At 49.6% G+C, this 14356-nt stretch overlaps 1 protein-coding gene across 1 annotated transcript; it reads left to right on the forward strand.

The window, feature by feature from the left end:
* The first annotated feature begins 513 nt into the window (after window positions 1-513).
* On the forward strand, window positions 514-5359 carry LOC4816381 (uncharacterized). Its single transcript, XM_001355997.4, has 6 exons — window positions 514-1242; window positions 3521-3818; window positions 3877-4088; window positions 4148-4403; window positions 4470-5005; window positions 5086-5359. Exons 1-6 carry the CDS (start codon window positions 993-995, stop codon window positions 5313-5315), a joined length of 1782 nt encoding a protein of 593 aa, XP_001356033.3. The 5' UTR covers window positions 514-992; the 3' UTR covers window positions 5316-5359.
* The last annotated feature ends 8997 nt before the right edge of the window (window positions 5360-14356 follow it).

Below are 14356 nucleotides of genomic sequence, written 5' to 3' on the forward strand. Positions count from 1 at the left end.
ATGGAAAATGGGCAATGGGCAATGGGCATTAGGCAGTCGGAGAAAAGGGAAAGTGGTTCTCTCTTTCTAGCTTCGGGCGATACCTGATTTAAGAAACAGCCCAAAATAACGGTTCCAACAATGCCAAATTTATTGGAGTCCATCGTATCGGGGGCTTGCGATAGGCCTTAATTACGAAAGAGCTTTGCCCAATATGGATTCCTAATTCAGCCGTTGGGAAAACGAAAAAAAAAAAAAACACAAAAAAAAACAAAAACAGCAGTGAAACACACATTTTAAAAATTGTCCGTCCATCAAATGATAAGCTGCCGCTGATAGGGCCCCCCTCGGACATTTCATTAAGCCCTAAAGCACAGCACAAAGTGGAGTGGCCGCTGAGAGCAGAGCGGGCGGTGAGCGAGCTTTTGCTGTTGCTGCGAAAGCTCGGGCGCTTGGCCGTTCGGCCTTGGCATCGTGTGGGTTCGTTCGGGTAGGAACAGCTGATCGAACTTGGCCAGGTTCGGGGCTCGGCTCCCGCTGGAGTAACCGTCGCCCCACTCGCAGACGAAGAAAAGAGTTGGCAGCGCGCGGTTCATGCCACAGACAAAGCGGAAGAGTAACTCCCATCGCAGCGGAAGATTCTACTTATTTCGTGCCGTGACAAATGGGATTTACTGGGAAGCTATAGTGAAATAAAGCCAGCAGAAACGGTTCTTTCCCAGAAGAAGAACCGGAAAGTGTACCCGAAGCAATTCGCGGAGACTAAACCGATGAGAATAGAGCAGAACACAGCCGAAACTAGCATTTGGGGGGCCAAGCTACGTTCAACTGATAGATAAATCTCCATAAATCAAAATATCAAATAACCATCGACCACAAGACAAACTGTGCAGTGCCACCGGTGGACCCACCAGCAACACTTGCATTTTCCCCACGTATAATCGCCCAGCAGCTCCCGACTGACACACATTTGATGAGAACAAACAGCAAACTGAAATAAATCAACCAAAATAATGTCAACGAAATCAATACAAGGCGGCAGCTGCAGCAGGCTGTCGCTGCTGTTGCTGTTGCTGCTGCTGCCGACGCTGCTGGCAGCATCCACAGGCCCCAAGCAGCGTGCCCGAATAGCGAAGAGTCCCAGCGACAACAATGCATCGATGGTCGAGGCCACGTCAAAGGCAGCCTCCACAGCAGGGAAAACATCCGAGGGCGGCGGAAGCGGGAGCCGTGGCAACAATGCCAAAGCTGGTAGCAAGTATGGTGAGTCCTATAAGCAGAGGAGTATAAATGCTTGGTATATACAGACATATATGCCTGTACAAGCATAACGACAGACCAAAGACAGAGCCAGACCCAGCCAGGGCCCAGTTGCAGTTGCACTGGAAGCTACTTAAAGCATTCGAGTCGTAGCGTTCGTTCTTTTGGTTTCCTTTCTGCCTCTGTCAAAGTCGCAGTCGAAGTCGATGCTGGAGTCGTTGGAGTAGGAGACTGCCTAATTGCATTTGGTCACGATCTGTGCTGCCCCGACGTATGCAGTTCTTTGCTTCTGCTGCTGCTGCTGCTGCTGTACCCATTTATGTATGTTCCTGAAAGTATTTTCCCTAGTCGTCGAGGGCCTGCCCTTGGCAGTGAAATCGTTTCACGCTCCGGCATCGAAAGACTTAGACAACGAACTTGTCCGGCAGCTAATTTCTGCTGCTGTCCCTGGCCCTGGCCCTGTCCCCCCATTCGGTGCCAATCAAGCGGCCAAGTGGACAAGCGGGAAATGTGCAAACATTTCCTCCCGGCCACTGCTGAAGGGGGGACGAAGTCCGAGTCAAAGACAGACCCGCGCTCGCGGCTGCAGCCCCGCCCCAGAATCGCTTCAGAACCGCAAAGCGGAAATTGCATCGGGAAATCAGGATTTTCGAGAGAGCAAAAGTGCCATTAGGCCAAGCAAAATGCTAGTAATCGCTGCGGAACACACACCACACCACACATATGGTCATATCATGCTGATCAAATTAGCCAAAGCGGTGCCAGACCCCCAATTACATCACGGGCAATGACAGATCAAGATGGATCTGAGCAGATTGCGGCAATTTGTCGTGTCAATGGATCGTAATGGAACTTCCAGCGGCGGCATCTTGGAAATGCATGGGGCTTAGTCTTGGTGTGACATTTCCTTTATTTCCCTCCAATCGCTTGCATAACAGGCAATGACGGCTACGAACAGAACAGAACAGAACAGATCTCCGAATCGAGTGCAGTGTCATGGATAAACTTCCCAAGACTTCGTCTGGCGGAGAAACGTCCATTAATCAAAACGATTTATGTACTGATGCTGCAATTGGAGTCGAAACCCCTTGTCATCCTCCGTGGCATTTTGTGATCAGTGTTCGGCCTCGGCCTCGGCCAAACCAGCAGAGCGCAGCACAGATCTGCGGCAATGGCATCTCTCTAGCCCCGATGTCAGAATTTGTGCCATGACAGAATTTTCACTTTTCCCTGTTCTCTGTGTGAAATTCGCCTAAAAACGCTCCTGCAGCAATCCACACAAATCGGTGTCAATGGTTCCAACATGGGAAACGCAGCCTGCAACAAGCAGCCTGCAACAAGCAGCCACTTGCAACCACTTGCAGCAGCCACATCTTGAGATGCCTGGCTGCGGCAAATGGCGTTTCTAATTGCGGATTATGCAAGGTTCTGCTTGGGAGGAGAGGCGCCACAGCCAGCCTCTGGGACATTGCTGGCTTGCGAAATTGTTTGGAAATCAGGGCTAAGTGGGCAAGAAAAATTTTAAATTGTCCATGTTTGGCATGCCTTGACCTTATCCTTCTACATTATTATTTATATTGATTCACTAACTAGCTATTATTTGATCTACGTGGTCGTAGTGCACATCAGGGACTGTTCTGGAGAAGTTTTGAGCACCTCATGGTCTTAAATTAGAATCCATATTAATCTCGAGTCATTAATTCAAGTCGTTCAAATGCTGCTCCATCTCTTACTAATAAGTCCGTTTCTTCGGCTCCAGATCTGGAGATCGCAACGAGTCTCCATTTGTCTCACTTTAAGAGCACGTTCCTGCCGCAATTGCCTTCATCCATCGCAGTCCCATTGCCTGCCCAGCCCCATCTTCAATCTAGTTTTTACTTCGCCATAACTGCTGGCCCCCTCTGGCTAATTCACGTCACACTTCCAGTCTGATCCTCCATCACTTGGAGGAGAAAAAAGTGCAGAGCCTGAGAGCCCCGCGGGCCCCAACGTCACTGCAGCGTGCTCAGATCTTCTCTGGCTGGGAACAGCCACTTAGTGGCACATTGGGTGCCCAAGAGCGGCAAATGAAATAAAACTAATCCAAAAGCGTGTCTGGAAACGAGTTCTTTGCCCCCACTCTGATCTGGCAGTTGATTTGCATGCAAGAGGCGACTTGAACTGCAACTACAACTGCCACGAATCTGCTGCTGTGGCTCTAACCCCATTTCCCTATGCCCATGCCGATGCCTATGCCTATGCCTATGCCTATGCCCGTTCTCACTTTGGTAACCTTCAACAGAGATACGCGGCGTTGCCGGTGAACCACATTACAAATCGGTGAATCTGACCTGGGAAGTGGAGTTCGTGCCGTCGGCCGCTGACACAGATACGAATGGAGACGGAGTTGGAGACAAAGACGGAGTCGGTGCCACTGGGTCCCCAGTGAATGTGACAAATATGAGCAACGAAGTGGAACCGCCCAAGGCATTCCAGATCTTCTACTGCGAGATGCAGAACTACGGTCCGCAGCGGTGCCGCGTGAAGCTGGTGAACGGCACCACCGCTGAGGTGGCTGCCGATGCCGAAGACCCCATAGGGTAAGTGGTTTCGCCATCTGGGGAAGAGCCCGACCTGAGCTTCCATTGCCCTCTATAGATTGCAAGTCCAGCACTTTAGCGCTGCCGTGGACAACCTGAGGATGGCCACTAGGTACAGCTTCCACGTTCGCCCTGCCACCCAGAGACGCCTCCAGGTGGGTGGTGCTCGCAGGCCGAATGCACGCGCCGAGGTCCATGACGAGAACGAGATCGAAAGTGCCGCCTCTGGGCACCTGCCCGGCCAGAGCATCATCATTCCCACGAAGGGTTGTAAGTAGACTGGAACTCTCTCCCCCCTTCCGCCCATTCAAGCCACTACCTTTGTCTAGTCTCTGCCCATGCCACGCAATGCCTGCCGCATGCCTCGGAGATCGAGGTGGAGACGGGCCCCTACTTCGGCGGACGCATCGTCGTGGATGGCGGCAACTGCGGCGTGAAAGGAGACGCCAGCGATGCCGCCGATAAGTACACCATGCGGATCGACCACAAGAAGTGCGGCAGCATGGTCAAGCCGGAGACCAACACGGTGGAGACCTTCATCACAGTGCAGGAGAACCTGGGCATCTTCACGCATAGCACGAGGCGGTAACTTGACCCCCCAGCAGTCCCAGCCAGAAACCTAACCTTGAACAAAATCCCCTCGCCCTCCAGCTTTGTGGTGGTCTGCAGCTACCAGTCGGGCATGCAGACAGTGCGGGCCAGCTTCACTGTGCCCGGCAAGAATGGTGTGGCCGCCGCATACGAGCCCAACGATCCCTTCGAGCCCGACGACGACGACCAGCGTCTGGGCAGGGAGCTGCGGCAGATGCGCTACGTCAACAAGAGCGAGCTGGTGCTCAGGGAGTCCGACTCCGAGGCGGAGTCCGTGGAGCAGGCTGCTCTTGTAGAGGCGGCACAACCGCCAGCGACGGAGGAGAGTGCCCTTCCAGCAGTCCAGGCCCACAACAGCAGCAACAGTCGTCAGCAGGGACGCGCCCTAAGCCTGGCCAGCCTCAAGGAGGTGAACAGCCTGGCAGAGGAGCCGGCTCGGGGTCAGACTCTGGAGCAGGTGGGCACCAAGTATGCCAAACTGGTTGTCGACCAGACGCCGGGACTGGCACAGAACTCCTGGAGCTCGGCCAGATCGCGACCCGCCCAACGCGAGGCTGGCCCAGACGATGGCGATGGAGATGACTATGACGACGAGGGTGAGTAGCTTGTCAGCGACAATCGTGATTCGTGATGGCCATTACCGCGGGAGCCTCCCTCTCCGTCTCTCTTCCTGCAGTGTTTGCCCCCACACTGCGTTACATAAGCTCGAATCTGAGCAGCGTGCTGGTAACTGTTTCCATATCTGTGATAATCATCAGCATTTGCCTCGTTCTGGTGCAGCGCCAGCGGCTGCGTCCCAAGACTCCGGCAGGCCACCGCTTGTCCACATCGTCGATGGCCCCCCACCTGCCGCACAAGACGCTGCCCCGCGCCTTGCAGCAGCAGCAGTATCAGTGCACCTTGTAGGTGCCCCTCCACCCATCCCCACACTCCACACTCCGCACCACACACCCCACACCCCACAACGACTCTCTTCCAGCAGGCTATGCCCACTTGTCCTGCTGAATGCACCAAGCCTCATTTAGCTGAAGATGACTGCGCATAGCCCGGGCCACCTCCACCTCCAACAATCACAGAGGCTCCAGCTCCAGCTCCAGCTACATCTCCAACTGCAACGGTACCAGCGGGATCAGCAGTGCATCCCAATATTTACATAATTGTAAGCCCGTCTTTGTCCCTGCCCCTGCCCAGGCTTTAACTTGAACTGTGCAATTCCGAATGACTACTGGGAGGTCGCGAATTGCCACTGACTTTCTTATAGAGCGAGATTAGTTTGTAAACTCTAGCTGTACGTATTTTGTATAAATTATTTATGATGTCGAGCAAATAAACACGAGTATTTGTATCTGTAACTACTTACTATAAATGGTATATCTTTTGTTATTTGAAAGGGTGTCCCAGCGAAGCGTAGTTCTACTTTTTAACGACAGCCCGAGAGCATGTTTTAGAAATGTAGAACTAAATTCCAAAGCTGTTTCAAACAGCTAACTGGATCGTGACCCAAAAGGAAAGTCAACCAATAGGTCAGCCCCCAAATGGAAGCCCTAAAACTCTTGCTTCCTTCCTTCATCATTATCATCACCATCATCATCAGAAGCAGCAGCCACAGAAGCACCAGCAGATCGAATCATAACTGACAGACCATTATTTCAGAAATAGGTTTTTAATGATTCTATCGAGAGTATAGCCGCACTGCGGGTGCCCGAGTGCCGAATGTTCTGTCTTGGCTTACAGTAGAATTACGAAATTGTGTTAAGACGTTGACTCGGCGGACAGCGATTTGCATGAAAGTGGCACAAAGAGTTGTCAACGCGACTTCCACCTCTTGGCGGCTGAAACCCCGCCATGGGGAGGGGAGTTCTCGAACGGAAGCCGGCAGATAAAACAGAATAACCGACAGAAGACATAAAACTTAGCTTCAACTGCAGTTCGGGGGTCTCGTTATTGTTGTCGGTTGCCCAATATGGAGAGCTAGAGCCAGAGTCCGACTCCGAGTCCGACTCCGAGTCCAAGTCCGAGCTGGAGTCCGACTACATTGGGACGTGCCTGCGGTGAGACCCCAGCGAAAGGCGTTCTGAAAACTTTCTGATTGAAGTGCCTTCCTGGACTGGGAGCCCGAGCCCCCGAGAGTTTGGAGCTGGAAGCTTAGCTTGGCTTGGAAAAGGGGAAGTGCTCAACTCAATGGATTTTTGCATAGAAAAGCCATTAGGCCGGATTTCTTCATCATCATCATCGTCGTCGGCGTCGTCGTCGTCATCAGATACAAAAGGTTTGTCTAGGCTTTTGTTTGTTCGTTGTTGGAGTATTATTAGAACACAAAAACCAAGTAAGCGTTAAGATCGCGAAAACAGAAACCAACAAATAAATAAACTTTCTCATCTGCAAGCCAGACCTAGACCAAGACCAAGACCAAGACCGAGACAAAGGCCAAGTCCAAGTCCAGGCCCAACCAAGCCTTCACCTTCACTCACTGCAGCAGCAGCAGCAGCAGCGGCAGCCTTACCACCGCCAGTGGATCAAATTTCACCCACAGTTGCGTTTTGACGTTGATTAGCATGTGGCATACATAAATCTCGTGGATTGGGTCGGGCTTCCGTTTCCCTTTTCTGACGCCCGACGCCCGACGCCTGACGCACTCCAGATGCCAGGCGGGAGATTGTTTAGGCGACCATAACGCGCTGCACTTATTACGAGTATGCTGCCAGCTGGGAGACTTTGACTTGGACCCGTGCATAATGAGGCCAACGATCTTGGCCAAGAAGCCAGCCAAACAGCTTAATGAGCCACCAAGCAACAAGCAGCAAGCAGCTCTGGCCGCGAGCTCTGTCTTGTATTAGAATGCGAGCAACTGACGAAGACGAAAGTAAAATGCTTTGTGAAAGTTTCCATTTCTCTCCTTCTTTCTGGCTTGCCAAAAACCATACTCATAGCCGTGCACATCAAGATCATTTTTCTTCTTCTGGCCGGGATAATTAACGTTCATCAGCCGCACAATTGAAAATGATCAAACGATCAGTGCCGGAGAACACAGCTGGAAAGCGTTTTCTAGGGGAAATTACTCGGCGAAACCCTCCGTCCCATACCCATCCCCATCCCCATCCCCATCCCAGTTTTACATCTAATTATTTATCTGATTTAAACCTCGGATGGGGATTTGTGTCAGATCTGCCAGATCTGGGGTGCATCTGGGTGAGGAAAGTTCTTGTGGCAAATTGCACCCAAATGCCAAATGGCTTCCGCCCCCCTGGCCCACGGATGGCCCACTCCAGGCAACCAGGCAACTGGTTTATCTTTTGGGCAATCGTGATCTGGCAGAACCACGAAAATGGAACAACCGCGCGCTCATTGTTTCATTGTATCAAACCATCATCAGCGGACGTTTTGTTTTGGCTTTTAGTTCCGATTCTGGGCTAATGGCGGTCGCACTTTTAATGATTATAATGATTATTATTATGAATGTTGTGGTCTGTGAGAGGGGGGGACCTAGAAGATTGGTGTCAAATTTGGGAATACTCTAGCCTGGTTTCGGATACGGCTTCAAGTCAAGTTTAAAGTTCAGAAATAGCATTCAATGGAGCTCTAAATGATGACTCGTTTTCGTTAGGGTTCGGTGGGAATAATTGGATAAGTATACACTCGTATTGCAACACACAAGAAATCCCTTTGGGGAACAAACAATGCTGTTATGCAAATAGTTAATGTCTTTTGTCTGTTGAACCCCAACTAAGTTCAGTGGAGACGCCTTGGAATGGTCTCTGGAGTATGCAAAAACAGTTCTACCGCAACTGGCATCTAAGTGGCTGATGACTGATGACTGATGACATCACCGGCCAAATACCCTTCTAATTTGAAAAGGAAAGACATTTGTACCAGCGTCTGACAGCCTAGCATGACAATAACCATTACGCACTGACTATATAAAGTGTAACTACAGAAACAGAACTACTACCCGTTTATGGACCTGGACCTGGACCTGGGCCTGGGCCTGGGCTTGGAGGAGCTGGGAAAATAATTTAGCGTAAATAAAAACCTGCCATTCGGTTAATTTTATTTTCCACTTCCCAGCAATTCCCCTCGCGCGCTCCCAGGGAGAATCGGAGAATAGGAGAATCGGAGAACAACAAGTGGAAGTGCTGGGGCCTGGCCCTGGCTGAAACCACAAGTTCTTCGGCTTGTGCCTGGCTATGGCTCGGCTCGGCTCTGCTCTGCTCTGCTCTGCTCTAATGTATGCGCCTGCACCTGCTCTTGCTCTTGGTATTGGTATGGGTATTGGTCGGAATGGTGGTAGTGGTGTAATGGTCTTCCTCGGATTGCATTGCTGTGCCTTTCTGGTGATTTCCTGCATCGCTGCATGCAAGTTATGTCTCTATCAAGTTTAGTATTTGTATCTGACGCCGGGCAGAATTCGCTTCTCTCTGGCGACTTGATGCATGGCCGTAGTTGAAGCGCAACGCTTGCTTGCCACAACAAGTACAACAAGTACTACGAGCAACAGCCACTGCCTCAACCCCAGAACTAGCTTCCACTGGCACAACTTTAGTAACGACTACTGTAACCGTAACCAGCCCCAGCCCCAGCCCAACCCCAGCCCAGTCCCAGTCCCATTCCCAAAACGCGTCTCTCTCTCGTTCTCGGTGTGTCGCAATGCGTCGCGCGCGAGTATCTTAGCCAAAGCTACCGCCTCTCTCTGTTATGGCCATATCCAAAAGCTACTCGTATTACAGGGTATTTGGTATGAGGTATGTGGATTGATATGGTCCAATCGGGGGATCTTTGGGCTTTGAGCAAATGTGATCTCATGGATATATATATAATTAAAATTAAAATTAAATATAAATATAAATACTTGCATAGCAAGAGAATGACTCAAGGACATCTCACAGTCGATCACCCTTCGTTGTCTCCGTGCTTGTTCTTCTCTAGGTTTCAGTTTTGGCTGTCGCACATTGTTGGGCACATTTTAAAGTCTTTTTCTTGTTCTCGACTGTTTTTATGTTTCTGCGTGTGGCTTTTCGCATCCCAAGGCACGCCGACCGACCGATCGGCCAACCGACCCCTTCCCAGACCATTCCATTCCGGCCAAGTCCATCCATCCCATAGCCATTCCATTTCTGCTCGGAGCTCATAACTGTTCTTGACGCGCTTACCTTTGAAATTAGTTGGCCTGGCCAACGCCAGTGCCGATGTGCGTTTCGGGCCGGGCTGAGTGACAACGGCTACAACAGCAGCAGCAGCAGCGAGCGAGACCAACTAGCCACGCCTCCTCCGCCCCTGCTAATCAACTGCGTATTTCAATTTACCGTTGCCAAAAAAAGGAAGGAAAAGAACAGAATACTCGTGGAAATTTGTAGTTTCTTTGAGCAGAAAGTGGCTAAAACAGGGAATGGCACGAGAACCAGCACCAGCCACCAGGCACCAGCACTGGAATGGCCAAAAGGAGAAAAGTTCTCCCGAGGTACTCGTACTTTAGTTAATTCAGATTTTTATGCGACACCCGTTAGTTTCAGCATATTATTGCCGTCGCTCCGCCTTGGTTATGGCTGGCTCTGACTCTGGCTCTGGCTCTGGGGTCGTGCAAATTGTGGGAGCCCACTGTGCCATTTCCTATCCGTAGCTATCCGGCGACGGGCCAGCGGCCACATTAAGTCATTTTCCCATTGAGGCTGCTCCAGATTCCCACACAATTGCTCTGCTTACTCCGCCTCCGCCTCCGACTCAGACTCCGACTCCGACTCCTACTCCGACTTCTAGCTTGTACTTCGCTTCTCCCTGATTTATTTATTTGGTTGGGTCTCACTAATTTTTATTTGCTTGCAATTTCCAGCTCTCTTGCCAACTCGTTCGACCCCGCAACATAATTGCTGGCAAAAGTAAAGAAAACAAAACGGAATTGGGCTCAGGGCGAAAGTGTAGTACGAGTATGCCGCCTTAAATGGGTCTGGGCCATTAAATTGTTTGGCTGATGAATCTCATTTGAGACTTTTGTAGTTTTTCGGAGTCTAACGATTTCTAACGATATCAAGCGGGGGTATACAGTTTAATGGGTGATCCGTGAGAGCTATTCAAAGAAAGATAATCGCCGAAAGCTGCTCAATTAACAATTAACCATGCTTATGTCGAGCAGATCAAACCAGATTCATTTATAGATTCATAGAAAAGACTCTGGGTACTCGTATATTGAATGCAATGCCTCGTCTTTATGGCTTTCCTTAAAAGTAAGCATTCTTCTAAACAAGCCAATTATGTTCTCACAATTCAGTTGAATATTTAACCAAACTATTTTTGACTTTCCCAAGCTTCTCTTTTCGAAGAATTTTCACTTTGGATTCCCAAGAGGGGAGTCCCTTCGCCTGCCTTCGCCTGCAGTTCAGTGCCCCACAGAAGATCTCATTTCACTATCAAACCTCTAAGCCGTATCCAGCTGTGTCCGATTTTAGAGAGCCGACCCCAGCCCCTCTAGCCACTTCCATAAAAATAAATGATATACTCGTAGGCAGGGGCAACGGCAAAGGCAACGGCAACGGCAACAGAGACATCCACAACAGAGACGGCAGACAATGGAACGTTTTACTAACTTAATTCTACATCTCGCATCAATCAAGACCCCAACACACCAACACACGCGCACATGTGTGTGCATGTAGGTGCAACATAATTATATGATTAATAAGCCCCATTGTGAGTGTTCGAGTGAGTGTACGAGTGAGTTGGGTGAGCATGAAAATGAAAGTGCTGTCGATAGAGTGGGGATGGGTGGGCCCAGAGTGAAGAGCCGAGACGGGGAAGGCAAAGCGATGATCGCCGAGCATGCGGATTGCAATTTGCCGTTGCACTCTTCGAATTTTCTTCTACATCCCGCAATACTCGTGCGGAGGCCCGTTATGGTGGAGATATGGCTACGGCTATGGCACCCCAGGGAGTTTCCATTGTTTGCTTTTAATTTTCGACGTGCGATCGCAGAGATGTGTAGCGCAGAGAAGTGCAATTAAACGCGGGCAAATTGCTTCGCGATCACTCATCTAGCGGCTCGAAAGAGCCACATACATGCACAGTCTTGTTATTAACACTGTCCAACCTAAACAAGTACAAATTACAGTTTGGTATTGGCACGACATATTGAATATTCAGCGCAATCTGTTCTAATGGGAGGGTGATAAAAGGGAGTACTATAAATGCCACTTCCATCTATCTGTCCATCTAAATATGTTAATCTGCAGGGACTCTTTAACCTTCGATCTCCTTAGATTCGGTGCTTTTATATGCTGCACACTGTTAATATTTGGCCTGCTGAAAGTTGGTGTCAACTGGGCTTTCGTTGGACATTAATAACTCCGGTCCATACGTACGAGTATAATACCCGGCGCTTTGTCTCGTCTCGTCTCTAATGCATGCATGCTTTGGAGGTAATTAGGGTCACCTGAGAGCCGACAGAGATGGAGCAGCACTCGGCTACCATATGGGTGGTTTGACTCCGGGCCAAAAGTTCCGTCAACTGGCAGCTGACAAATGTCAGAGCAGAGAGGCAGCCTCGTGAACGGGCTAAACCTTTTTTAATAGTCATGCCCTATAAATATATACATATGTATGTAAATACGTCGACATACCTCGAATGTATGTGGCAGCAGCCAGGGGAGAGTAGATCCAGATCCAGATCCACATCCAGTTCCAGCACTCAGTCGGTTCAATCAGATGCCAGAAAAACTTTGCATGGCCCGTGAATTGGGTTAGAAGCATCGCGTTGCACAGCCATGGATGGAATTAAGTTATCGATGCCAAATGCCAGTTGCCAGATCGAGATGGAGATGGACGCGGAGATGGGGCTGCTGCGAATGTGCTGAAACCGTGCTAATGCTAAGGAGGGTATCGATGATGGGTCTCTCTGTCTTCATTTCGCTTTGCTTCTTCACGATACCCGAACATCATCGAGATGACGAGCTGTCGGTGCGATGCGATGGCCAATGTGGGTCGCCACTGGAGCGTTGATTTGCCACTTCTGGCAGCGTGTCATACGTGTATAGCTCTAAAATTGAGACATACTCGTAGGCATTGACTGGAGTTTGTGTACGAGTCTCCCCGAGGAACGAGGCAACATCGATCTGATCAGCTGCCACCAGCTTTCGGAGCGAGAATCGATCTGACAAAATGGCTCAAGCCACTCCGTAATGGCTCATCGACTGCCAGAGGCCTGCGATCGTCGAGGCAGGCAGCTCTGTATAATTAAATGCTTGCTAAGTAAAAACTATAATCAAAACATACTTTGATTCCCTCGCCTTGATCAGGGGTTTGCTGAGAGATGCTTATTATGCCGGACAAGGCAAAGAATAGATTAGTTAAGGTACAATTATAAATAATAATAATATGCAACTCTTGTAGTGCGTATAAAATCGTAGAAAATATGCCCTGATTATTACTACAAGAAGAAAAGTGTTGATTACTAATTGGAAAGTTATTTAGCAAAGCCCTTTCTCCCTGCCGGCGGCTTCCGTTTCCCACCAAGCCAGTCCCAATCCCAATATAATCCAAGTAAAAGCCACAAGGGGATCAAATTCGGATTTAAATGAAATTGAATATTCGAATATTCATATGCAAATTTCACACAACAAACAGAAGCAAATTGAGAGCCACAATTAATTGGCACCGGGAGACGTTAAGGGGGGAATGGCAGGCAGTGCTCTCCGTCTCTGTGTGGCTACGTGGCCCCACCAAGTAGTAACAATAGTTAGGCCAAATTAAACAAGCCATAACACACATCTGGTGTATGTACATATGTATATGTGTGTACATGAATATTCAGTGCGGTTGATTGCGGTTGCAAATTATAATTTCAATTTCGAGCCAGGGTCGGGTCGGGAAAAGTTACCCAGCCCCGACCAAGTCTCAGATGGCACTGGGATGGCGTTCGCGGACGGGTCTGACTTGGCTGACATCCCATGGCAGCGTTGAAAATCGGCCAACCAACGAGCCATGTGGATTATTCAGAGCGGCGGTGGGCCTCTTAAGACTTTAAGCCATAACCGAAAGGCTGGGACCCAGTGCGATAATTTCAGTTTTATTTTTCTTGCCTCGCGGGGGATCTAATACAGACAACGGAGGACCCGGCATTGGGCTGCTGCACGCAGAAAAAAACATGCTATAAAAAAAATTCAATTTTTGAATAATTTTCAGAAGAAAAGCAACACGGCTTTTATGTCTTTTAAATTGGCCGTAAACTTTAGAATTTCTGATTTGGTAAAAGCAAACCATCATGCGAGCATGGGGCATCCCCTCCTCTCTCTACGTGTAGGCCTATGTAATCGCCAGGTAAGTAGTAATTGCTAATTACTAATAATTTAATAGTTGGAAAATATGAAGCCGAACAGCAGCGCTAATGATCGTCATTAAGTCGGCCCAGGGGCCCACCATCACCAACGTCATCTTCAACCATTTGGCTAAGCAGCTGCAATAAGTCTTGCTAACAGGCCGAGGGCTGGAGGAGGTGGAGGCTCGACAAATGCCACTGGATAGGAAAGGGAAGGGAAGGGTGGCCGGTGCAGATTGCATGCGAAAACTTCCGCAAGTCTTCACATCCGCTGCCTCACGACGCGGCCACAACACAGAGGGCAAGGCGAGGCAAGGCAAGTCCAACGTTTCTTCACACCCAAGTTCCACGGCCCCAGGAAGTGGAAGTGACACATTCCAAGCCGATCAGCCAGCCAGCCAGCCAGACAACCAGACAGACCGACTAGCGCTTGCATTGTTCTCAAATCCTTACTGACATACTGAATTTGTTTCGCCAGCATTGTCTTGGTGTTGGTCTTGGTCTTGGTCTTGTCTAACGCTTGCTGTTCATTTGTCGCCAGCTGCCTCAACCGTTGCATTTGCCGCTGAGTGATTGCAATCTCATTATGTTCGTCAGTAGTCCGACATGGACCTCCACACAGACGGCAGACAGAAGACACTAGACGGAG

The sequence above is a fragment of the Drosophila pseudoobscura genome, chromosome 4 (assembly GCF_009870125.1).
Source record: "Drosophila pseudoobscura strain MV-25-SWS-2005 chromosome 4, UCI_Dpse_MV25, whole genome shotgun sequence".
In the NCBI taxonomy this organism is placed as follows: domain Eukaryota; kingdom Metazoa; phylum Arthropoda; class Insecta; order Diptera; family Drosophilidae; genus Drosophila; species Drosophila pseudoobscura.

What these genes read in the sequence shown, in the direction of transcription:
- LOC4816381 (XM_001355997.4), top strand. Translation starts at nt 993, where the DNA reads ATGTCAACGAAATCAATACAAGGCGGCAGCTGCAGCAGGCTGTCGCTG. An exon ending in GATGCCGAAGACCCCATAGG is followed by an intron (nt 3,819 to 3,876) that starts GTAAGTGGTTTC and finishes TGCCCTCTATAG; the next exon opens with ATTGCAAGTCCAGCACTTTA. An exon ending in TTCACGCATAGCACGAGGCG is followed by an intron (nt 4,404 to 4,469) that starts GTAACTTGACCC and finishes CTCGCCCTCCAG; the next exon opens with CTTTGTGGTGGTCTGCAGCT.